Here is a 27,605-nt window from a genome sequence, read left to right on the forward strand (position 1 = left end):
GATCTATAAGTCTGTTTATAAATGTATATAAGTGTACTTATAGGATGAGAAGATATATAAATGTTTTCTTGAATTTCAACATGAGTAAAAATCAAATGTATTGAAAACTAACAATAAATGTGAAATAATTTCATGTATAAAAATAGTTTTTGAATCATATAAAGTTTATTATTGGAGGAATTGGATAGCTATCACTGAGAAAAGATAGTGAACTGAGTTCCCACATGAGTAAAAATCAAATTTATTGAAAACCAATAATACCTTAAATGTGAATTGATTTCATGTATAAAAAATAGTTTTTTTTAATCAGATCAACTTTTGAATAACTTAAGTTTCATTCTTTGTGAAGTACTTCACATACATTAGTAAATAATACTAGTGAACATATGATATTATACACACATCAAAATGTAGGTGGAAACAATACAAGAGATAATATTATTTTGTGTACTTTCTATAACAATTTTCAAGAAAATAGCACCTGAGCAAATTACGTCAACCAGAATCATAAAATCGTATAGATGTTTCATTCGTCGAATACAAAATAATTAATACTTATGTTCATACAAATAATGTAATACAAATGTTTCACTCATTGAATACAACACTTAGTATAAATACAGTACATATATTTAACAAAAAACCTAGCATTCTACGAGACTAACAGATAGATAATACAATAATAATATATAACATAATACAATGAGATAAGATATTAATAATTGAAAGCACATTTCAATATCACGTTATAAGAGTAGAAAAATACCTACTCAGCTCTAGTCATCGCCTGTATGCTCTGGCGAATTCTGAGATACTTGTCATAGTGCCAGTTATGAGGCCAACTATTCCAAAGCATACGATTAGAATATTCTTCCACAGTCGCCAATTGAATCGACCCAGACCGGGTGAGTGCCAGTAGACTAGAACTTCACAGATCGGAGGAAATATCAGCCCCACGATACTCAAGCTTAGGGCCCCAACCAGTGTCAGAAAAGGACCCAAATTTGGAAACAGCGCTGCAATCACAACTGAAAAATAAGAGAATGAAATTTTAGTAACGTTTTTGTAAGATGATTCACAAGCAGTAAAAAATATAAATTTTAAATTAATTAAGTTTGTAGCGCGAATATTGATGTTGTGGAACTATTCCATAATTGGAAAGACTTGAAATGTTGTCAAAAAATCTAATTTATTTTAATAAGAATTATGCTCATGTGAAATAATAATTTTTAAAAATAAAGTGGATTTTTCGACAAGATTTCAAGACTCTTCAATTAATTTTAAAGGTAGGTAAGGTGTTAAATTTGGTATTCAAGATTGTTCAGTCAACGTATATGACATCGTCTTGTATTAAAATCAATCTCTGAAGCCTGGGAGGAAAACTACTTAATTGAAATATCACAAGGATAAGGTACATGGTTTGTATTTCACCACGTTCACAAAGGGGAGAATCGGCGTGTTGCTAATTGTGATTATTTCGCTAATTGTGATAATTTTTGTGCTAATTAAGTATTCTGAATTTCTTATCAAATATAAATTTTTCTACTAAGCTAGTTTAAGCAAAAAATGTGAGCATTTTAATCTCTGAGATTAGTTTCAACACTTTTATCAGAAATATTGTAGAATGATCCATAATATAATATGAATACAATAGGCTTTAAAATAGGAGGTAAAATACTGTATAAGGTTTTGAATAAAATACTTAAATATAAGTTTATTGAGACAAAACGTTCCTTTCAATTCTGATGAGCCCAAAGAAAATGCTTTAGGCCTATTAAAATAATTTATATCCTATTTAAAGCTCATTGTATTTTCATTTCATTGGATAACAGTGGAAATGATTACATATGAAATCTCTTGTTGATTCAAAAGGTAATATTCATGAAAACACAGGAGTTCAATGGTAGCAAGTATTCAAAAGGCTACCAGGATGCTTAGTCCACAAACTATTGTTTTGACAAACATCTAGAAAGGATGATTAAGGAAATTCAACACTTAAATAAGGATAATATAATTATTCCACAGAACTAGAATCGTATCAATAAAATTGAACATAAAATCAGATATTATTATGATCAGATTTGGAAAGCAGATTCAAAGAACATAAAAATCGGTAGATAAATCACTACTGGTTGAAAGTGAGAGATTTTTGGCTAGTGGTCAAAATCGTATCGGCCAAAAAAGCTTTTGGCTTTGAAGTACAGATTGTACCGGCTTGGTGAGCCCAGCTGCTCAGCCTCTGCTCTGCCTTGAGTTCAGTTCTCGGCCAAAGGCAGATCTTTGCTAGTGTACAGCACACTACTTGTGTTCAACAAGATTGCATCAGATTTAAATAGACACTGATCTCATTTGCCGGCAACCAACAACTTTCAAATACGGTAAGTACGATGATATTTTTGAGTTCCAGTTGGTTTCATTTATATTTAACGTTCGGTTTAGCATTGAACGTTTGATAAGAATGAATTAATCACGGTATTTATCAGACAACTAGCAACTGAATTTAATACCTCGGATAATAGCCTAAAGTTTGTCTGTGGAAAGGTCGTTGACCGTAAGCTTAATAATATTTTAATTACATCCACTCAGATATTAACTTCGGATCTCGATAAAAACTATAAAATCTCGATAAAACTAGATAAAATAATTTTATTATTTGAACCATTGAATTATCATTAGTTACATGATAGCTTACAATTGACCATCTCATTATTATTTCTTTCTCCTAAATTCAATAGATGAATATAATGCTTTTGGATAGGAGCCAATACTTTTTAATAAATTATCAATTCTAGTGATTAGAACTCAGTTTATAATGTTTCATAGACCTTTATCATGTAGTGTATTATCATAATAATTGGGTAACATACATTCTCATTTTAAAAAGAATATCGTTGTTCAGTAACTTCATAATTATTGGGAATGTTATGGAGTCCCTTTTTTTCTATCTATGGACAGATACTCAAGCAGCTCATGACACCAGTATTTATGATAACCTGATATTCAAAAAAGTATTGAAAATTGAAACTTTGTCCGATAAATAATATATTTTATTTGAACGTTTATTATTTCCAATATTTGCCTGACTTTAAAGATAGGTATAGATAGCAAAAAAGCAAGGAATCAAATAGTGATCCATGAGAAAGTATATTATGAACAAACATCAGTCGGCTATATCAGTAGCCTACATCAGTAGGCTATAGATTCACTGAGACATCATACATTGGGTCTGTATAATCCACAAAATCCCAATTAGTTGATTTGAATTTTGACTGAGACAGCCTATAATTTAATTCTCAAGGCAAGATCCCTTCAGGTAAGCTATGCTTTAATACATGCACCTGTAGCTCACAAACGGATAAAAGAGTATAGAGAATTCAAAATGTATTTATGTGATCCAATCCAGACCTTGACTCACAGATTAAAAGCCAAATCACTGTCTGTACAGCATGGAGCTAAAATCATAATATTAGGTACCTTCAAGAAACGTGATGAAGCACACGTTCTAATTTACACATTTAAGATCTAATCGCTTTATCAATTACATTTAATGATTCAATCCGCGACTAAATTTCCAACTCTCAAAATTTATTTAAAATTAAAATTCAAGAAAATTAAATGATTTCATGTCATGTATGACAGCTCTGATTATCATTTTGTAAGAATTCTGATCATCAGGAATACTTTTTTTAAATGATTATTAAATTTGATCACGACTATTAATTTTTTAACTACATATTTTATTGTAGATTAATTATTTCTAAAAATTAAATTTCTGATTGACTTCAAATGATTTTATTCCAACTAAAAATAAATTACACATCATTATGTGTTCGATACTCTTCTGTTTTTTGAGGATATTGTAGGATTCCAACTCTTCGCAAATCCTTGTAAAAATGGGAAAAATTCTTATAAGTGTAGCTAGATAATTTAACAAATGCATATTAGCTTCTATGCGCATTTCAATTCCAACAGCTAAGATATTTGATAGGTATTTATTTAATACATCTTACATTGCCTGGTCTGACAAGACCTATAATGGCAAACACTGGTAATAATAAATAAAATAATAACACTTCTATGATGAAAAATAAATCACAATAATGAAACATATTTGTGAAAATTCATGCTGAAAATGAAAATGCTGGTGATATGAATGAATTGAATCAATAGAATTTACAGGGAAGTGGAAAATATGAAAAGTACAAGTGGGAGGATATTATAAGGATAGGTGAGGGGTAAGGATGTAAAATATAGAGGATTATAGATATAAAGGATATGAAGGAACCCGGATTTTCAGTGGGGTCTACCACTCTAGCACCTTGGGACACCTAAGACAGTATTTAGAAACTATTTTTGAATAATTATGAGCTACAGTACTATCAAGTTTGGTGATGGATTGAGAGGCAATGACTTTAGCACGAAGAAAAACAAACAAAGATGTTTTCGCCAACCACCCGATGACAAATGTGGCTGGCAAACTGCCATCAATATTGAATGCACATGCATGTATCACTTGCTAAAATAATAAACAAATAATAAATTGATTAATGAAAGTAGGAGATGATTGATTGATTGACTGATGTTGATACTGAAGAAGCTTATTGCGATTGGCAACTGTGTGGGGTACAAATAGGAAATTAAAAAAAAAAAACTAACGAATTTAGTGACTCGATAGTATGACCTAGAAAGTGAATAAAAAGCTTTTGAATTAAAAAAACTCTTGCTTTTCAAAGTGATGAACCCAAAAAGGTTGTTTTTATTTCAAAATATAACTCGTTTTAAAATTTTCAACTAATAAGTTTACTCATACTCAAATCAAAAACTTATAACTAGAACAAAGGGAAATAATATTTCTAGAGGATTAATTATGGTAATGATAGAAAATGACTTATTTCTAGAGGATTAATTATGGTAATGATAGAAAATGACTAACTGCTAGTCAATATGTATTTGAGTGTAGTTTTTGATCGGCTATCCCTTGGCTATGGGAAATAATTTTGCACGGAATTTTGGAGATGGAGGTGTTAGATAGTACAAATAAACTGCCTAAACAGCAGTCGTTAGGTCATGTCAGAGGCCCTGAAATTAATCAGTTGCGACCTGAAAACTCTGACACCAGACCTGAGCCAGCCAGGTCACTCGTTATTATTATTAATAAACTAATGTGAAACTGGCTCTCATTCGAATGGAATCATTAAAATTTTACTTTTATCTCCAATTAAGGAAAATGAGCTGTAATGTAGAACGAAAAAATGATTGGGCAGCCCATCTACTTCACTTAACAGTGAATAGAACATTCAAAAACGAAGCATAAATTTCGAATAATGTGCACCAAGAACACTTTGATTGTGCAATGTGCATTATAAATAACAGTATAGCCTATTATTTCAATGCCAAGAGCTATTCTCACGAGAGCAATGGCCTCATAAAACTTTTATACCCCTACATTAAATTTATAGAAGATTTCAAGATAATTTGTGAATTTTGAAAAAAATATATTAATTGAACTACAGTATGATTTTGTGCAATGAATTTCAATTTTCAATGGAATTGAAATATTTTTGAAGTCGAATGACTTTACATATATTAATTAAATATTGACAAACATATATTAATCGAACTACAGTATGATTTTGTGCAATGAATTTCAATTTTCAATGGAATTGAAATGTTTTTGAAGTCGAATGACTTTAGAATTGAAACCCCTCCACACTATCAGAATACAACCAATCAAGGGGAATAGTTTGACTGACAATCTTCAAAAACTTCATGAATGTCATTGAAATAAATTAAACTTTGAAAAGCTCATATTGAAAATGTTTCTTATGAGAGGATTTGCGCTTGATGCAATAAAGATTCAAATACACAAATTATTTTCTACCTGAGAGGTTCATTACATTATTATTTAAAATTTACACTACGAACAGAGATAATGTGGAATTTCTCCAAAAATCATGTTCAACTGACAATATAGTTTTTATTTCACTTTAATATTATTATTTTCTGTCCAGTGTCCAAACAATTTAAATTGCCGTACTCAATTATTTTATAAAATATTATAAAGCTCCAAAAATATTGGGAGAAATAGAGCTTATCATCAATTTTTCTAGTTTTCTAAATCTAGTTTATCTCTGTTCTTTAATCTAGATTTATTCTAGTTTATGTTCGAAGCAAAACGTCTTATTCATGAGCAGAGTGATTAACCGAGATGAAAATTTTGGAACGTTTACAGAATCTTACGTAACGGTTAGTTAATGAGCTGTCAACTTCATAGAATACCGTGACCATCTTTGCAAATTGTGCCATTATTTCACCCGCGAAGTACTTCAAGATCCTTACGGTTATCGAGATAGCTTTCAGTTGTAGAAATCAAAAAACCTCATACTACTGAAATGGACCTTAGATGCTAAGCTATAAACTTTATGATTTCCTGACCACTTATGGAAGACATCAACTAATTATCTATCTAATACAAGTATCGTACCTAAGTACACATAAAGACAGGAATGTTAATTTATTTTAAACTGTTAATAGGCTACTTACCAGTTAAGACGATCAACCATATCCTTATACTGTTCTCGGCATACCTTTGCAGCACATTATCTCTCAAGAGATCAATCGACGCGAAGAACAGCAAGGAATACGAGAGAAATATTCCCAGAGCTATTACTATCTTCAGTACCTGAGCTAATCTGTGAATGTAAAAGTTCATAAGTTATGTCAAGAAAAGTGAAAATTGAAATAATTTCAAGAGTAATGGAGAAATGAGAATATTATCAAAAAAATTATGAATAATTTAGAAATGCAGAATGCAAGTAATATATGCAGCTAGCGTTATTCATACAGAAGTTTATAGCCTACTTTTATTAATATAAAAGTCAACTCTAATTTATAAATTATTGTGAACGCCCTTGAACAAAACAAAAATATTCAAACTATGTCTCAATCAATTATTATTTCTTTTAACATCGCGATTAAATTTGAAAATTTTAGAAATTTTGAAATTAGAAATACAATATGGACCCACAGCAAAATAGAATTACTGTAGTGCAACTCAACAACTTGATCTCTTATTATGTTGAGAAGTTTATGTTTTTTATTTCGTAAAAAGTTACATTATAGAGGAAAATGTATAATTGAATACATTTTTGTATAAATTGTTCAGGTAATACTATTACAAAAACTTACATATCAAGTGAGATTATGCACTTGGTTCTTTTTCTTCTGCATCTAATCCTATGTAGGTAGCATACATATTATTATTAACGATTTTGAACCATATTATTGAATAAGATTAATCAAACACATGCCCGTTTGCACAAAAGCTCGTTAAATTTTAATCACGATTAAATGTTACGAGAACCAATCAGGGAAGGTTTTTTTTTGAAAAGAAGGCTCCCCTGATTGGTTCTCGTGGCATTTATCCCGGTTAACATTTAACAGTCTTTTGTGCGATTGGGCTTTTTTGATTTGGTTGTATTGAAATTATAAATGAACATGCTACGTAAATAATATTATTGGTATTGGCTCAAACTTGACTCTCAAATCAACATCCTAAACACTTTTTTACATTATTGAAGGATTAATCAGACACACTAGTAGTTCTGAGAACAGTAGACCTCGCCCTTTGTAATTTAAAAATCGATATAGTAATTCAAAATAGTAGGAATCTTAATACTCACGGTGCACCAGTTGGCAAATTGAATGTAATGCTATCGTCAGTGGCTGCACCATATTTTAGGAATCCAAAAAACCCTGTTATTGAGTACAGCGTAACGAGAATTATCATTCCAATATTCAAAACGCCTGGACAGCCAATGAAATGTTTCGGAGTTTTCATGCTATTTTCAATCGGCATTATCTGAAAATCAATGTTTGATAAGAAATTTTTGATGTTTGATGAGATGCCTAATAGTTTTCTGATTGAATTTCCATAATTCAATAATTTACATAATTATTACAAAGTTTCAATTTGGGGACCAACATGATTGACGAATATAATAATCATGTATCAAACCCACTGCCTTCAAGATGTTTCTACCAAGAGAAATTCACTACTATCTGAGAAAGTATAATATTTTTATAAAATATGATGTGAGAGTATCACTTGGAAATTTTAAGAATGTTCTTCACCAGTTTGACAATAGCTTATCCATTAACATAATATTTATAAAACTAGGAAAAATGAAAAGCAAAACATATTAACGTCTGCCAATTTAAAAACTGTAGATTCAACTGTCAAGTCAAGTTCAAAACGTGTAAGATCTAGAAATGTCTAGATGTCTACAAATATGAATGCAATTTGGACATAACTGTGGATGTTGGCCAAGTATTAGCCACATGCTTCTGCTGTACATCACAGTAAAAAGTAAGAATGACTTATCACTGACATTGGCCATGGCCCAGAGCCTTATTTGTTTAGAAGAAACTCTCATCACGGTTAAACGGTCAAACACGTTTACTTTTCAACTGTCAAGAAAGATAAGATGCAGTGAAATTAGCTAAGAGAATTTTTCAAGAATTGAACCAACTTTTTGAAATGTAGATCATGCAAGACGGATTATGATGAAGATGACGACATTAATAGAGGATGTTATGATGATTATGAAGTTGATAATGATGATGATGATGATGATGTTAAGTGATGATTCTGTAGAGTATGATGGTTGGACTAGCGATGCATTTGCAGCCAGGAGAGATGTGAACTTCAGTTAAGTTAGGTGTAATTTCTCGAGAATGATGTAGCGAGACAATGTGAGTAGGCATTTCCAATCACTAGAAAAAAGGAAAATGGTATTGTAATGAGAGGTGTGTCTTAATATTAGAACCGGTATTGATTTGTCAACAGCAGAAGAGATTATATTTTATGTGAAAATACCTATCAATAGTGGAAAATTAAATAAAATGTACATAATTATCATAGAAATTACCTACTATTACCCTCTTTCTCTTTTTTTTATGTTAACACAACTAGTGTCAAAATGACACTTGAAGATGGCATGAGTGCTTGAAACTAGTTGTGTTAACTTAATATAAAAAAGTAAAAAAGGGTACTAGAATTTTCTATAATAATGAAACAGCTTAAGTAGCTCTATTAGAATACTTTATTATTAAATGTAGCTATACAGAATGTTCTGAAAAATGGTGCCCATAAGTCAGGGCGTGATTCCTCACATCAAAATAAGGAAACAGTTCTAATCAACATAGGTCCGAAAATGCTTAGTTACCAAGTTATACACGGTGAAAGATTTCGTCTGAATTTCAGTTCCCCTGATGAAACGAAGCCCTATGGGTATTAAATATAAAGAAAAAGAAAAATCTCAGTACTTCATATCACTTGAAAATGGCATAAATGTTCGAAACATGTTGTGATAAAATATTTCTAAAAGGGTACTGAGATTTTTATTTTTCTTTATATTTATATTACAAGTAGCCCTATACAGAAAAGAGATAAACCTATGGGTATTTATTGGCTGTTAATTGAGATGTACAATTTACCGTACTTCATGTAAAATTAACTGAAAAATTGTATAAAACCGTTTCCAGACCTGTAGCTACAGTGATATAATAAGAAAATTAACCCTTTCAAATCAAACCAAACTATAGTGAGGTCGACGTTATAATGGCAGTGAATGAAGAAAGGAGAACAGCGTTGACTATTGTCTGCCTTAATTAAGTATATTTCTACATTGTTTAAAACGGATCTGGTAACGTTGTGGAGCTAGAAAAGGATAGCACTATCAGCTTTATCGAATGATAGACAAGGATAGCAATACAATTGCCAATCAAACACTGCCATTATAACGTGGACCTCACTATAGGTAACGTACAGTATTGTAATATTACATTTTTCTTCTCACATTGGAATCGAATCTTCAATTCGAGATCTATGGAACTTTATAGTAAATGTCAGAGTTATCAATAGACGGACAAATTTTTTGACGGAGAATTTATTATCGTAAATGTTTGTTGCATTGTTCCATAATGTCACCGAGGTAGGGTTAACAAATTACTAAATAAATCGTTTATTTGAATAGAATATATGTATAAAAATTTAAAATAACATTTTCAAAATAAAGTTTTATTGAGAACAGATGTAGAATGTGAATTCTAAACTTATAAGTTATAACTTTGTGTTGACGTGTCTGTAAAGATCGATATTGAAGAGGGCGTTGTCTTTCGTGACTGGCAAATTGTGTCCTTTTCCTGTTCGAGCTTCTTCTGAAAAACATGGCTGGCTGTTGCTTGTATAATTTTGTGCTCTGAGTTATTGTCTGTTTAAATGAATTATTAATGTTTTAGATTGAAGTTTATATAAATTTTTGTGCAAAATTCGCTATTAGTGTAGTAAAGCCAATAGCCACTGTGTTTCAACTGTAAACTAGATAAGTATTTTTTAGTTCGTAATAACTCTGAAATCATTAGGCTTGTAAGTTATAATGTTCTTTGTATATTTCTGTGTTTTTGCCAAAATTTTCATCTGAAGATTATAAGTTAATTTGCTCTGAAAACTGGATTTCTCATTCATAGGCAATAGATCCATTCACAGTTTATCAAGCATCTATTTTATTGGAGCCGACAACTTTCCTTAGGTGATAGGTGTTATATGCTATTCCAACCGTTTAAGGAAAAATTGATACCACGGCAAATGTTACCCCTGTGGTGGGACAGAATTACAAAATAAATATGTCCCAAATGGTACACTATGAAATCCCTGGTTATAAAAATTATTAGTAGGATAGATATCTTGATAGGTTATGAATGGTTTGTTGCTGAGTGGGAAATCAGTTCAAGAGAGATCAAGTCCTAATGAATATATTATCTGTGCAGACTAGCAAAATGGCATACAATATGAAAAATATTAAAATTAATGATGAGTTAATAGCTGCCTTAACACAACTGTTTGATAAGCAAGATGCTAAGTTAGACCAAATGTTTAAAAATCAAAATGCTAGATTTGATGAGTTAAATGCTAAATTTGATAAGCAAAATGCTAAGTTAGACCAAATGTTTAAAAATCAAAATGCTAGGTTTGATGATATGAAGCAAGAATGTACTAGCATTAGACTAGAGCAGGTTAGTATAAACCTTCTATTGAAAGATGCACATGAAAAACTGAGTGACAATCATGAAGATGAAAACAAATTGAAGCATGATAATAGTAGTGTTAAGATACAGGATCAACTCATTCAAGTTTCTGAAAATGTAGGCCTAGTTACTGTTGTTGAAAAAGTCAACCATAGTGAAAGTGTAGAATTGAGTAAAGAAGTAGGTAGGGAGTTGTCTTCATTGAAAGTCAACTATCAAGAAAGTACTATTGCTACATTGAAGGTTAGGAAAACAGTAAACAAATCGAATGTTTCTATGGATCAGATTACTACATCGAAAGTTAGGAAAACAGTAAATAAAATGAATAATTACATGAAACAGGTTTCTGTGGAGGTTAGGAATAATGTCAACAAAATGAATGTTGCTTTGAGTCAAGTTGATGAGTTCAACTTTCAACTGAAAATTGAAAAGGTGTATGCAATGCATTCTCAAGTGAACATGACTAACTTTTGCAAGCAAAATGGCTTTGTTGAAACAAATGAACCCATGAATAAAATCATGCTATTGAAGAAAACAAAACGCAAAGTCACCATTGATGTATTAGTATTCAAAGGTTGTTTCAAGTTGCTTATTTACAAGATGATGACTGTGAGTCACATGATGAAAGGGTATTCCCCAACACACAATGATTAGGAATCCTGTGTCATGCCGGGATTCAGAATAGCAATGACCGTAAATACTACGTATGGTAAGAGTCCATAATTGTATCTTTTTTCTTTCCTGTAGCCTATTTTCTTGGCCCTTAATCTTTTCAATTTTCGATTCTTTCCTGTCTTTGTGTAATATTCAGTAAATTTCTTCTATGATGCATATCTTAACCAATCTTGTCCATAGTCATTTAAATTTGTATTTTTTTCTGAAATAATATTAGAAGTTGAAATAGTAGCTTATTTTCCTAATCTTTAAATTGTTGATAAAACTTAACTTTTCCAAAATCTATCCATTGTAGAGTAAAGAATTGTGTGCTTGTGATATATTTTTTCATCATGTATCACTTATGTGAAGTGTATCAATTTTGTGTGTATTGTTTTAGGGAATTTATTTACCCAGTTTTCTTTTTCTCTTCTTTGTATTGTTTTAGGGAATTTATTTACCCAGTTTTCTTTTTCTCTTGTTTGTATTTTTTAGGGAACTTATTTACCCAGTATTTCATCTTGATCATCTTTGTATCATAATCTTGAAATGTTTATACTTATTATACAGTCTTTAAATTTTAAATTATTTTAAAAAATAATTGGTTTAATTTAAAACGTTGTGTTATATTATCAATTGAAATGAGTTAAAGGCTAAAATTTTTCTAAAGTGTTTTGTAATTGATATTTTTTTTTTAAATTTTAAAACTGTTTGTTCTATAAATTTTGATATGATTGATTATCGTTTGAAATGGATGCTGGAGTGTATGTAGAATTTTTAGTGGGGTTTGTTGATTAGAATTTTGCTGGTATGTGATTTGTTTTTTTTTTGAGATGGAAACCCATTATTGCCTAAAGAAGGAATAACAGAGGTTATGACTTAGAGAGGCAGTAATGAGATAATATTTTTTGTGTTGATTAATAATGTTGATTGCCATAGATGCAAAATGATGATTACTTATGAATATTGTTTGCCTTTGAAGCAGAATATTATTGATGTTTTGAATGATTTCTTGTTTAATGATTGATAGTAAAGTTTTGTCATGAAATGTAGTTTGTGTTTAGAACATTGAAGAGTCGAAATAAACTATAGTATCCAACAAACGATGATTAATAATATTAAATAATTGCTTTTTATACAATTTTTGAACAAAATTAAAACTAAATAATTTTGAAACCCTGAATGATAAATCATAAATGTGAAATGAACATGCTATAAATGAAATGTTATATTAATAATGAAATGCAAATATATTATGAAATGATTGAATAGAAGACCAAATGTCTGAAATTATTGAAATATGTATTGAAATTAAATTTTGTTGTGTGTTATGATGTTTGTTTTTTACAATTTTGATAATGATACAGGGTGTTATGAAATTCTATTTCTATTTTGAAGAATGGATTAAAATTTGATATTTGAACAGTGAATAAATGAATTTTTTTAAATTTATCATTGATATGTCCATATTTCACAATTTATGTATTGCTGACTGTATAATAAGATGTTAACAAATTTCAATTTCATATATATTTAAAATAATTTTTATGTGTATTAGATTGTATGATAGCCTAATCAAGTTTTTCTTTTTAGTTTATAAGCATTTTAAGATAACAGGTACAGCACAGACATTAACATTGAAATAGTTATCATGTGAATCTCGAAATCAGTAACAAGTGAACGCCATGAAGAGTGTTAAGAACATTTGGGTGATTTTCAAACTAGTGTGACATAACTACGCCAATATCTACGCCTAAATCTACGCTGCGGCCTACACCAATAACTACGCTAATGTCAACACCAATATCAACACCAATAACTACGCCAAAATCTACGCCGATGCCTGTGCTGATGTCAACGCCAATATCTACGCCAATGCCTGCGCCGAAGCCAATATCTGCGCCAATGCTGATGCCAACAACAAAAATCAAAGCCAAAATCTGCGCCAATGCTGATGCCAACAACAAAAATCAATGCTGATGCCTGTGCTGATGTCAATAGCTACGCCAATGCCAAAATCTGCGCCAATGCCAATAGCTACGCCAATGCCAAAAATCTGCGCCAATGACAATGCCAACAACAAAAATCAATGCCAATAGCTACGCCAATGCCTGCGCCAATGCTGATACCAAAATCAACGCCGATGCCTGTGCTGATGTCAATAGCTACGCCAACGCCAATGCCAATATCAACGCCGATGCCAAAGCCGACACCAAAGCATACACCAATAGCAATGCCAATGCTTATTGCTGACTCTGTATCTCAAACTTCAACACTACTGCATTACCTGGAGGTAATTGCCATCCATGTTCACATTCACAACTTTGAATTCAGAAGAACAGTCACAGTATCATGAAAGAATTGATTCAAAAAATCCTCTCCTAAATTATTCCTGTATGCAGAACTCTAAACCTTGAAAGCTGAAAATATCAAAAAACCAAACTTTACCTAAATTAATCCTCACCTAAATTAATCCTGTATGCAGCGTCTATCTCTTTTCCAAAAAACAAATTACATTGTCATTTCAAGCCTGAAATGTACATTGTATAATTACAAATATGATACAAAATTTATGTGACTCTGTATTGAATTTGGAATGCAGCCGTCTACTACAAACATGAAGCAATGCTAACTGAGATGTCACCGGTATCAAGTTTGGAATGCAGCCGTCTACTACAAACATGAAGAAATGCTAACAGAGATGTCACCTGTATCGAGTTTGGTATGCAGCAGTCGACTACAAGTATCAGCCCAACACTACGTGCATCCAGATCAGCCCAACACTTAACGTCATCACATTGGAGTCACACTTAACTGAAAATCATACTGAGTGCCTTAACGGACTGTTTTCCAAAATGTGCATCAATAAAATCAACCGCGTCAATAGTGAAAGAAATGAACATTTTTTGATTTATTGAAATTTTATGTGAAAATTAAATGTAACAATTCATCAATTCATTAAAAAAAAAAATAAATAAATAAATAAATAATGATAATAAATTTTTTTATTCAACATACTAAAATTTTTTTATGCAATAAAAATTAAATTTTTCTATCTATTAAATTTATGTGCAATTTCAAAAAACTATTCTTTACATATTAAACTTTCTGTTGAGATATTTTTCTTTAAATTATAAAGCTAAATCAAAAGTAATATTGATATTCTATATTTTGAGATATTGTTTGGAAACATATAACAAACGCTATTGATGAATTTTTATAATAATTTTCAATATTTTTGGATGACATGTAATGTTTTTCTAGAAAAAATTGTTACTGTTCTCAAATTTAAATTTCAACAATTTTCATTAGGGTCAATGTAAATTTTTTCTTTAAATTTTCAAACAGTAAAATTTTTTTATGTCAAGAGGGGGGTATTTGTAATATTACATTTTTCTTCTCACATTGGAATCGAATCTTCAATTCGAGATCTATGGAACTTTATAGTAAATGTCAGAGTTATCAATAGACGGACAAATTTTTTGACGGAGAATTTATTATCGTAAATGTTTGTTGCATTGTTCCATAATGTCACCGAGGTAGGGTTAACAAATTACTAAATAATCGTTTATTTGAATAGAATATATGTATAAAAATTTAAAATAACATTTTCAAAATAAAGTTTTATTGAGAACAGATGTAGAATGTGAATTCTAAACTTATAAGTTATAACTTTGTGTTGACGTGTCTGTAAAGATCGATATTGAAGAGGGCGTTGTCTTTCGTGACTGGCAAATTGTGTCCTTTTCCTGTTCGAGCTTCTTCTGAAAAACATGGCTGGCTGTTGCTTGTATAATTTTGTGCTCTGAGTTATTGTCTGTTTAAATGAATTTATTAATGTTTTAGATTGAAGTTTATATAAATTTTTGTGCAAAATTCGCTATTAGTGTAGTAAAGCCAATAGCCACTGTGTTTCAACTGTAAACTAGATAAGTATTTTTTAGTTCGTAATAACTCTGAAATCATTAGGCTTGTAAGTTATAATTGTTCTTTGTATATTTCTGTGTTTTTGCCAAAATTTTCATCTGAAGATTATAAGTTAATTTGCTCTGAAAACTGGATTTCTCATTCATAGGCAATAGATCCATTCACAGTTTATCAAGCATCTATTTTATTGGAGCCGACAACTTTCCTTAGGTGATAGGTGTTATATGCTATTCCAACCGTTTAAGGAAAAATTGGTAGCACGGCAGTATACAAAAGAAAGAGTTATCATTTTAGAAAAGGTATCCCAATTCATCGCTTGTGGTTCATATTGAAAAATGTAGGAATTTGCATGCACAGTAATAATGGTTTTGTGCGGTATGCGTGGGATATGTTCAAGTCAAAAATTCATTCTAAATTAATTCTTCACTCTATCATTGTTGAAAATGTTGAGATCTAAAGAATCTTTAATTTAGATAATGGTATAAGTTATTTGAATAGAAATTTTCTTGGATTGTTAAATTGTATTTACTATTTCATAAAACGCATTGAAATTATTCTAAAACCGATAACAGAACTCAAATTGTATGATTGAGGAAAACATACCGTCCCAATACCTTCCATAGCAAATATGGCAGTTCCGAAGAACTTGGGCCAATGGTGCCACGATACAGCCCACGGTCTCTCTCTCACTGAGGGCAGATCATCGAAAATATAGTAATACGAGACACCCACTCCGCCCATGAACAGTGAATTCGAGATAACTGATATTGGTGTGATGAATCTCAGAGACTTTCCCATGTTAGTTGTGATGAGGCAAGGTACTAGTAGCAGCATGTAGAAACGAACATCCATTTCATGTCCGCCATAGTGATCAACCAACTGTAAAAATTAAAAAGAATATTTAATAAACACAACATTGGATACATGAAGAGCAAAGTACTTCATAAATACAATATAGGAATAGATTCATAATTTATTTCTAAAGGCCAATTTGATAGATTTCTTCAATGTTAAATAATCACTTTTGAACAACTAATTATGACATAGCAGTCAGGTATTTATAAATAAAAGCTATATAAACTATAAAGCTATATAAACATACTAAGAGAGACCCCCACAACATTCTTAATGAGCAAACAAACTTCAAATCACACAGCCTCTTCAACCTCCTACTCCAATAACCTACAAGTTCAAACATTCCCGCCACCCCCGCCACCAACCATTCAAAAAATCATCCCGCCACTCCCACAACCCACGCTGCTTACTAACCATATGTATTCAACAACGGAAGTGACAGCCAATGTTGATGAAGGGCCTAGTGTACGAAAGCGCTCCACTAATGTGAGTAGATTTAATTTATAAATACCTGACTGCTATGTCGTAATTAGTTGTTCAAAAGTGATTGATAGATTTATTATATAGAATCACTAGTACCCTTTTATTCTATTAGATGACACGACCGGTTTCGGCAATTCATCCATTATCAAGTGTCCAAAAAATGAATTATCATATTATTTACGAGTTGATTCATTATTTTCCATATAGGTACCATTTATTTATTCATAATGACAGACTAATAACTAATAGCCTACAGTGTGATGGTAAAAGAGATCATAGCAATTGGAAGCTGAAAATCGCAAGAGATAATATAGCCATTGGGAGCTGGAAATGAAAAATCTCATTTCAAACTATCCTATGTGTTATTGATTTTTCAATATTGAGATCTTTTTCGTTTTGAAGCCTATACATTTTCTCATGCGTGAACGAAACGAACTTATGGATTTTGACAAATTTTGTCTCTTTTGCTTGATTAATAAACAAATCATTATCAATAAATTATTAAGAAACAAATCATATTATTTATGCATATATTAACGAAATGGAGGCTTGAAAAAGGATATTGGAATTCTAATGAAAACAATATTGATGTTTTTCATACCATACATAAGAGCTGAATCACTGTATATTGTTTCCAACAATTCTTATATTATATCTCATATACACCTTTGTAACAGGAAAATTCTTTATGAACCACTTATAGAAATGAAACTTACTTGAATTCAATAATAGTATTTATTAATAAATTTGTTTATTAATCAAGCAAAAGAGACAAAATTTGTCGAAATTCATAAGTTCGTTTCGTTCACGCATGAGAGAATTTATAGGCTTCAAAACGAAAAATATCTCAATATTGAAAAATCAATAACACATAGGATAGTAAAAAATGGAGATATTTCATTTCCAGCTCCCAATTTCTATATGATCTCTTCCATTTTCAGCTTCCAATTGATATGATCTCTTTCGATCACATTCCAATGATCTAATTCACTCAAAATTATAGTGAGTAAATTACTGAAAAAGTGAGCATTACTAATTTAATTTGAATGATAATCTGTAGGAGCAGTTAGACAATATGCGAGTTGAGAAAGAACTCAAAAGACAAAAAAATAGGGAGCGAAAGAGTGAGAGAGATGAAGAGAAAGAGGCTATACTGTAAGGCTAAGGTACAGTATGAATTGATCAAGTGAGTATTGTTTAGTAACGTGAATAATAATTACCTGCTTCATACTCTTTGCAACAAAAACGACATATGCACAACAACAACCAAGAAGTTCCATCAGTAGAGCTGCCATTACTGTTTTCCTGAAAATAATAAATGAAGATAAAATTAAAGAAAAAACGAATTTTTGATGAATTTTATAGTGATGAATTTATTGTGACAAATTCACAATACTGTAGGCTACAGTAGGTCTACAGTGGCTCATGTTTCCTGGCCAGCCCTCAGCGAAAAGATTCTTGACAATCATGAAAAATAGTTTGGTACGGTACTGGCTCAGCTACAAGTTCCTATTTATTCAACCAATTGCATGGTGTCTCCACCAGATAAATTCACCGCAATGAATAACTCAATTTTAATTAGTTCTTGCTAAACAGCCCAATCAAATTTCATAGTGGAAAGTTAATAGTGCTTCAAATAAACATTCACTGGTGTTCCATAAGAAACATTTTGTGCAGTAGTTCACAAGATATTGTTATGGTATAATTGTAACTAGAGAAACTAGTGTATTGATATTTTAATAAATTAGTTGTTGAGACAGTTTCTTACAGTATTATCGAATACTTGACAAGAAATGTCATCAATGTATCATCTATCTATATATATATATAAAAGCGAAATGGCACTCACTCACTGACTGACTGACTGACTGACTGACTCACTCACTCACTCACTCGCAGAACTGAAAATCTACCGGACCAAAAACGTTCAAATTTGGTAGGTATGTTCAGTTGGCCCTTTAGATGCACACTAAGAAATCTTTTGGCGATATTTCAACTCTAAGGGTGGTTTTTAAGGGTTTAAAGTTCGTCTTTTAACATGTATATTCTTCTTATTCTCTTAATTAGAATTGAAAAATGTCCATACCATAAATGTTAATATCGAACTATAATCTAGAGAGAGTACCTCTTCGAAACAGTTGTTTAACTGGTAACTAAATTAATAATATTTTGTCAGGTTGACATTAAGTTGAGTTGACTTTGTTAGGTTGGCACCAAGTTGAAGATTGAAATGCATTTATTGCGGAAAAATTGATTGGGCAGTTGGGCACTGCTACTTCAATCGGAGCTATTCCTGAGAATATTATATTACTAGCCGTAAGGTTCGCTTCGCTCGCCATATCCGTTTAGCCAGACGTTTAGTCTGGACCCCCGACTGGATCGTCCCAACATATGATAAAATGCTCAAATGAAAAATGCAGGCGAGCGAAGCGAGCCTGCTGATCTCATTCTTGGAGGATCCAGTCGGGGGTCCAGGGGGCGGAGCCCCCTGGCTAGACGGATATGGCGAACGAAGCGAGCCTGATGGCTAGTCTATAATATAAAGAGCTATTCCTGAGAATATTATATTACTAGCCGTAAGGTTCGCTTCGCTCGCCATATCCGTTTAGCCAGACGTTTAGTCTGGACCCCCGACTGGATCGTCCTAACATATAATATAAATGCTCAAATGAAAAATGCAGGCGAGCGAAGCGAGCCTGCTGATCTCATTCTTGGAGGATCCAGTCGGGGGTCCAGGGGGCGGAGCCCCCTGGCTAGACGGATATGGCGAGCGAAGCGAGCCTGACGGCTAGTAATATAATAAAGGAAAGAATTGGCATATACACCTACGGGATAGGAAATTCACGAATGATGCATCATCACGTCTGAAATACTGGACTGATTAACTTGAAATTTTGCATATAGATTCTCAATTTACCGAGGATAGTTAGTTATAGGCCTGTTTTAAATTATTCAAGATTTTAGTAGGTTGAGTTTTCAGTTTGTCAAGTTTTTAATTAGACACTTGAGGAGCACGGGTTACCTGCTAGTATTTATAGTTACATTTAAAAGAGTTTATATGAATTTGAACTATTCTACACCGCACTCACCCAGCAGCTGTTGAGAATTTCGTCGTGGCTTTAGGGCCTTCCAGGAACGAAAGCTCAACCACTTTTTGGAAGCCAATTTTTTGTATAGTCTTTCTTTCGCACAATATTTGAGCACATTTTACCTGAAATGATGAATTATTCAAAATCATTAAAAATGTAAAGGTAGTTCACGAAAATATTGTTCAAAAACTTGAAAAAATCCATGAATAAGAATGGTATTTTATTGAATATAAATGTAAACACAACAAGAAGATGGAGTAGATTTAACTACTTAAGCAAGCCGAAATACCATTGGTTCTCAAGGGAGTTCACCCACATTTTTAATCTGCCTTGTGTAAACACTCCAATAAGAACCAATAGTGTTATTTTTCTTCAAGCAGGCACAGAGTAACAATAACATGTATAGAATAAAAAATTGAAGCTCATCAGTACGATATACTTTTTTTGATCGGATAGAAATCTATTAAGTTCTGAGATCAACGCACTTTGAATATTTTTTACGGTAACTGAAATGGGAGACACCAAGAGACAATCTATAAGTCACTATAAACAATGTTCATTAAACAAAACGATTCTTTAAACAATGTTCACTAAACAAAACGATTCTTTCATGAGACAAAAGTGAGTTCATACAATTTCTCTTTCACCAGACAAATAAATGTTCACCAGGTAGCTATGGTTAATTTATCAACAGATGTCTTATTCCAAGATTAAAACAGTGTAGGAGCCAAATTGGAATTGTGACAGTTGAAATTGTTGAAAGTGTACACTGAACCACAACTTGACATGAGGAGGCACAAAAATTCTAAAAACAGAAACTAAAAATAGTTACCCTTCACCGGGTTCTGTTATCTACAAAATAGACGTGAAGTAAGTATAAAAAGTTGTAAGAATTTGGCAAGTTGATTAATTTCTGAAACTGGCAGAAGCCACTGCTTCACATTTTTTATGAGCCTTCAATATGAATTTGAAGGCTGTTCAGATGACGCCCTGAACTGGGCGGATAAATATTCAATGCAAATTATTAACATGAATTTCCAATATTCAGATGGAAAATATTATATATTCAATGGAGATTATTAACATGGATTTCCAACATTCAAAGGAAATGATTAAAATGAATTTCCATTCAGATGGAAAATATTATATACTAGCTGGCCCGGCGAACTTCGTACCGCCAAATAGTTTAATGCATGTAATTACAAACTTTTGCTGGTTGCACACCTGAGGAGGCGCGATGCGGCATTTTATTTATATAGATAATTTTCCAACTGCAAAATAAATAATTTACTAAAAATTAATTAATTCTGAACACCGAAGACAGCACAATTATTCGAAAGAAAGCAATGTCTTTAGAGCATGTAAGTCTTTAACCTGAGGCCGCCCTGCTGGATGGTTACACACAGAACAGTCATTTTGTTTTTAGTCGGGGCGTTTAGAATAAAATACATGGGCGGTTATGGAGCAGCACACACTCTTGTCTACTATCTACCGACGGCTGTTGTATGACGCAAAGATTATAACAGCTGATTTTTATTTCTGTGTGTCGCCAGCTTACAAATCTTCTACCATAAGGATTACATGTGAACTTTGAAGGACCGTAGGAAAGAGTCCTGAAGTCGGATTATAAATTTTATAGACCATGAACCTGGTCCTGAACATAACGAACACAACTAAAAAATCATCAAATTCGGTGCACACATAAAGAAGTTATTGAATGTCAAAATTTGAGGCTCGATTTTTATTTGTATAGATTTGTGGTAGAATTGGAAAATTATGATATTGTAAAAAGAACAGAATGATATTATAGTGTTAAGTTTGTTTGAAAAGAAAAGGGAAGCCTACTGAAATATAACATTATTTGAATTGATCTTTAGTAAGATTCACGTATAATGAAGTCAACACCTCATTAACATTAATTTGCTAACGTTGTCTCTCATTGGGCCAATCAGATAGCTTCATCCTTTTCCCGTTCTGCATCGTTGCCAAATTATGGGCCACGTAAAATTATAATAAACTATCAAAATACTCAATCTCATGCAAATTAATCACTGAATCATGAACAAATTTATTTCTTGATGAAGAAAAAAAATTAACCATTATTAACAAGAATCAACGATCAATTTATTATATCAGATATACCGGGATGACTTTAATCATGCTATATCTACCATAGAAGGCGGTGGAAATATGAAACTTGACAACTCTGTATTCCTATCATTTCCTTTGATTTGATAACGTGAAACTGACTACCTATATTATTTACTTGATGATATTGTGAGCAGTTAACTATAATAGCCATACACCAAAGATGATATTGTTATAAATTATGAAAAAGATAGAATGATGAGTGAGTTGAAGTCACCTAATAAGGTTCAACATTCGCTTACAAACATGTGGACACAATAAGTGCAAATGTATCCGATGAAAAATGTTCCCCAGCAAACCAAATATTAAACCGGCATTTTTGAAAGCCATTGGCATGGCTAAAATTCCAGTTCCCAGGCTCGATTTCAATAGATGCACCAACGTTTCAATATCTCTGGAAAAAAACATACATGTGATAGGTATGAATAAAAGAAAAGTTTAAACACTATTGCACATTTTCACAATAAATTGCACATTTGCAACATGTAATAGGAATAAATAAAAGAGAAGTTCAAGCACTATTGCACATTTTCACAATAAATTGCACATTTGCAGCATGTAATGGGAATAAATAAAAGAGGAGTTCAAGCATTATTGCACATTTTCACAATACATTCAACGATTAGATCTCTCAATCTTTTTCTGATTATGATAGGCAGAGGAGGAATTTCAATTAATGATATCATTTCAGGCTAAATATACCTTATTTCTATATGCCTAGGGTATAGGCATCATGAGTGAACATTCAACATTCATTAAAAGAAATAATTTCAATTACATTTTTAAGAATGATACATGAGTTATTTGAGTTTGGCACATAAATACACAATCCTGCTTCAAGCACGACTACAGTTAATAGTTATTTGGAGTTTCTAAAATGTTTGAAATGCATGTTTCGGTATGACGTTCTCTATATGAGAGTGAAATATTAATTGTGCTTGGAGTAGGATGAATAAACCAATCATTATAAAGAAACATAGTAAGAGTAGATTTGTTTTGTAAATCAGTATCAGTAGGTCTATAGGTGACCTAAATAAATATAGATTAATCTAGATATAGATTAGATTTATTCTCACAGTTTTTTCCAATTAGAACATAAATTTAAATGGAAACGACGCTAAAAGAAGCAAGAAACTTTTGTGTTCTACATGAGAGGTGAGATCAATATCATTACTACTGTTTCAGGTGGGTTCTAACAACTGGGAAATAATTAAAACTTGGAAGCCAGAAAAATGTATAATAGAACAAAGTTGTCACTCATGTATTTGAGCCACTGTACAAAGCAAACATGGAATTTTGAGTTGTTGACAAACTCAAGTCACTTCTTATAGCCAGAGAGTATAGAACGTACATAAAATGTACAAAATGTTCATTCTATACTCTTTGCTCACCGGCTACAGTGAGTGCAAATGAATAGACACGATGTTGACCGCTTTCGGTTCATAAAACATCTTTGTTATTAGTTTTGAGAGGTCAGTGACTCATGCATGATCAATTTACACACATAATTTAAAAATTTCGTTTAGAGAATCACTACCATTAGGAAATCTATGGTGGTCTAATGAGACGAAATAGTCTTCAATCTTTTTTAGCATGGTTGCCCTGGATACTTTGTAATATTAGCGGCTGGAAAATAGGACAACAATAAATCTACATTACCAGAAGAAATAAAAGCAATGAATGAGCATTATATTTGAGAATCGTAAACTTGCTAAGTGAATGCAGACAAATATCACCATTTGCAACAGCTCAACTGTACCGAAGAGGAATAATTGGAGTATATTGTCATTTACTAATAATAAAAGCTCGGTTGCCATAATACATGAATTGGTAGTGAGTTGTTTTATCACGAGATGAATGTTAGGTACTTAACGGACACGTGATCTTCAAGACTGCAAGCTAAGCACATGTGAAGTTTCCAACAAAAATTGACCTTGAACGATTGATGGAGTCGATAGAAATGTTCTCTCTCTCACATTCGGGTCAACTGTTAAGTAGTCCTTATTGTTACAGCAAATCAATTAATATAGGCTGGTCTTAGATCATTGTGAAATAATAATTGTTATATGATTCAAGCCAACATAACAGAGGGTCATGTCTATTCCAAGTACTGCCTTCAACCAATATAGAGCATCAAACTGTTTGTTATAAAAATATTTCTATATTATTGAGTACGTTCAATGTTCACCTGAAAATTACATGTATTTGTTCATGGTTTATGACAATAAATGAATTTCGAATTTGCACATAAACTCTTATGTTAAGTTGTTCTTATCGTACTTTCCTTTTACCAGTTTTCAATTCAATTCATGTAGCCTATCACAAGTTAAAATATCATCAGCACATTACTTCAAAGACCTGACTTGAAGTTTATCCTAAATTCTAGTTAACATCAAAAAGAAAATGTAGTCTGGTGAAGCTTGAACTACCGTGATAAAAATGAATCTTGAATAAATTAATATTATTTTGATATAACACCTTTTTTATGTAAGAGGGCTGAGAGTGTTAAGATCAGCATAATATTAATTGATTCAAGATTCATTTTTATCACGGTTGTTCAAGCTTTACCAGACTACGTTTTCTTCTTGATGTTAACTAGAATTTAGGATAAACTTCAAGTCAGGTCTTAGAACTAATGTACCGGTGATATTATCATTTGTTATAAGCTACATGAATTGAATTGAAAAATGATAACAGAAGAGTACGTTTTTAGAATAATTATCCACTGCTTAAAGAGTGTTATAATGTATAAATTACGTTATCTCCAGAATTCAATAAATTCACTCAGAATTTCAATGCTGAAATTTGTCACTAAACTTTTTTGCTGATGATACTTATAAAAGTCAATGTCTTGTGCATGAATAATGTGATGAGAACAAATAAATATATGCCAGATGGAACGGGGTCAAATCCGATGCACCGATAGCAGACAGAATTCATAAAATAAATTTGAAAAAATAGTAATGCACAAAACAATATAGAGTTTTGTTTTTGTCCTAATTTGAGGCTATCAAAGTACCAAGATTCAATCAATTGTATTTTTGATAATTTCTGATAATCAAATAGAAGATTATAAGAGCATTCAGATTTCAAGGAATGTGGCAATTAATTGTTGATAACTTCACATACAGGTCATTAAGAATATTTCATAAAATTTTATTACTTCATATCTGCATAAAGTTTCTGGTACATTGGACCTGAAGGGTATAGAGTGAAATGTATTTTATGAGAAGAAAATCAAAACAATACAATAAAATGAATTTTATAGCAAAAAAAAAAGATATCGAGTAGATATCATATATGCATATAGCTTTCATGCCAACATTCTCTATCAAAAAATGTCATACAGAAAGATAACTATAATATTAGAAATTAAAAGTAGAATTATTAACAGTAGAGAATTTGAAAGTGAAAACTAGTCTCAATTGTGATATTTATGGTTTAATATGATTTTACAAAAGATTATAAATTATTTATTTATATCTATTTATTTATTTGACAAACAGCATACAAACAAGAGGTTTGTATGAATTGAATCCAACATAACAACTTTTCAATAAATTACAAATCGAAATAGAATGAATATAAAATAATTTATTTTTTATCTTTGATGGTGCGAGCTTATTATTAGGTATTAGCTGATATTTAGGCATAAAAACAAGAGGTTTGCATGAATTGAATCCAAATCTAACAACTTTTCAATAAATTACAAATTGAAATAGAATGAATATTAGATAATTCATTTTTCATCTTTGATGGTGCAAGCTTATTATTAGGTTTTATATTTGTGATTTATTAATTGCATTATATTTATATAATTAGAATGTATTGGAAATTCCAATATGGCATTATATTTCCAAAATTGAGTTCTCTCAATAACATTAATTGAAATATGAATTGTAAAATTTGATTGAAAGTGAGGTTCAGCATTTTTCAAAAATTATCTAAGAAAATGAGTGTCTTGGGATGAGCTGTCACCTAGAATGTAGTCCATATAGGTATGTGAAAATAGATTAACGTGTTTTGAAATGTTTTTATATTATCTTTCAAATTCGTGATCATCTTCCCCTAAGTTTCCGATTATATTTTCCTTGATGTTTCTGTATTTATTTAGTTTAATTATGAAGTTGAAACTTATTTTCAACTCTCTCAACCCCTCACACTGTTATAATCTAAGATTTGAAGCCAAGTCAATCATAATCAAGTCACTCAATTGAATTCATATTTTAGTATAAAATAATATGAATATACAAAACAATGAATTTATGATTGCATAACAACCGTGTTACATAATTTTGTCTTATCTAGAGATAGGTCATTATACGGCAATTCGCAGTATGAGTTTATCAAAAGAAATTATCTAGGTATTAATCCTATAAAAATACTACAATAATTTGATGTAAAAAATAAAGGTGTGCGATTGAGATTGCATCTAACTGCGCAGGAGTGTTCGATAGGAAGAGAATGGTGGGGAGCAATATAATTTTCTCGGTTTATTATGAAGATTAATTGAAACCATGCACATCAAATGCAATCTTCTTTTACATTTGTAGATGTTGTTTTAAACAGAATAAATAACTTCATATTCAATGTATAACAGTCAATAAGCTCTGACAGAGTACCTCATTCCTCATCTTAGTAAACAGTGATACTATTAATATTCTACTATATTGTTGATGAAGAATGTCTACTCAGAATTCACCTAAAAATTTGTTAATACACAGAAATCGAAAACCCAAGTTTATGAGGATATACAAAGAAACAAACTGTTTTGAATTGTTTAGTTGATTGGATAGAAAAATAATTGAATATACCGATCAAGTATTTTAAAATTTGAATAACATTCCTTTGAATTTGAATTATTAATTTATTCTTGTCAACATAATTTGAATGAAGAATAGTTGTTGTTATTTTATATTCTCACCCAATTCCAGCTTGTTTTATGGTGGGAAGTAACAGTGGGATCTTCTCGGGAACAGCGGGAGTGTCAGTTTTGTTATCATCGTGATAACTGACGCGATCACTTTTGGTTGTCATTTTATGGCACTCACTGCAACTAATCACAGACAATCAGCATAATATGCGACAAAGACAGATGAGTCTTTGCTGATGAATGAGGTGACAATTATTGTTTACATTGTTATGGAAAGTACAAGTGCACACACGAGAAGCAAACCAGGCATCTGAGGCTGATGAGGAATATTATTATGTAAGAAGTTTGGCGTGCACCGCTCTTTCACTCCCCATCTTCCTACCTATCAGGTGAGCTGTGGCAGGGGGGGTGAGGGGGAGAAGAGTCGTCAGACTCTGGAATCCCCCTTCCACTCGAGCCCCAAGGCCAAGCGACCGCCCGGCGAATAA

The 27,605-nt window shown here is 31.6% G+C and overlaps 2 protein-coding genes across 3 annotated transcripts in view; one reads left to right on the forward strand and one right to left on the reverse strand.

Annotated features, from left to right (window-relative positions):
* Positions 1 to 224: 224 nt before the first annotated feature.
* Positions 225 to 27,491, reverse strand: LOC111053394 (proton-coupled amino acid transporter-like protein pathetic). Its single transcript, XM_039431228.1, is given in 9 exon segments — positions 225 to 1,028; positions 6,544 to 6,692; positions 7,683 to 7,861; positions 16,273 to 16,548; positions 18,228 to 18,312; positions 20,097 to 20,218; positions 22,487 to 22,534; positions 22,536 to 22,638; positions 27,169 to 27,491. Coding segments are annotated over 9 exon segments (1,323 nt in total). The 5' UTR covers positions 27,282 to 27,491; the 3' UTR covers positions 225 to 780.
* LOC111053393 (proton-coupled amino acid transporter-like protein pathetic) overlaps positions 2,198 to 27,605 on the forward strand; it is a 48,757-nt gene continuing 23,349 nt past the window's right edge. Inside the window, exon 1 of one of the 2 annotated variants that reach the window (XM_039431224.1) lies at positions 2,198 to 2,378. The gene's annotated coding sequence lies outside the window, so the exon portion shown is untranslated. The remainder of the gene's footprint in view (positions 2,379 to 27,605) is intronic. The other variant, XM_022340275.2, reaches the window with a different exon arrangement.

Source organism: Nilaparvata lugens, chromosome 6 (assembly GCF_014356525.2).
Source record: "Nilaparvata lugens isolate BPH chromosome 6, ASM1435652v1, whole genome shotgun sequence".
Taxonomy (NCBI): Eukaryota; Metazoa; Arthropoda; class Insecta; order Hemiptera; family Delphacidae; genus Nilaparvata; species Nilaparvata lugens.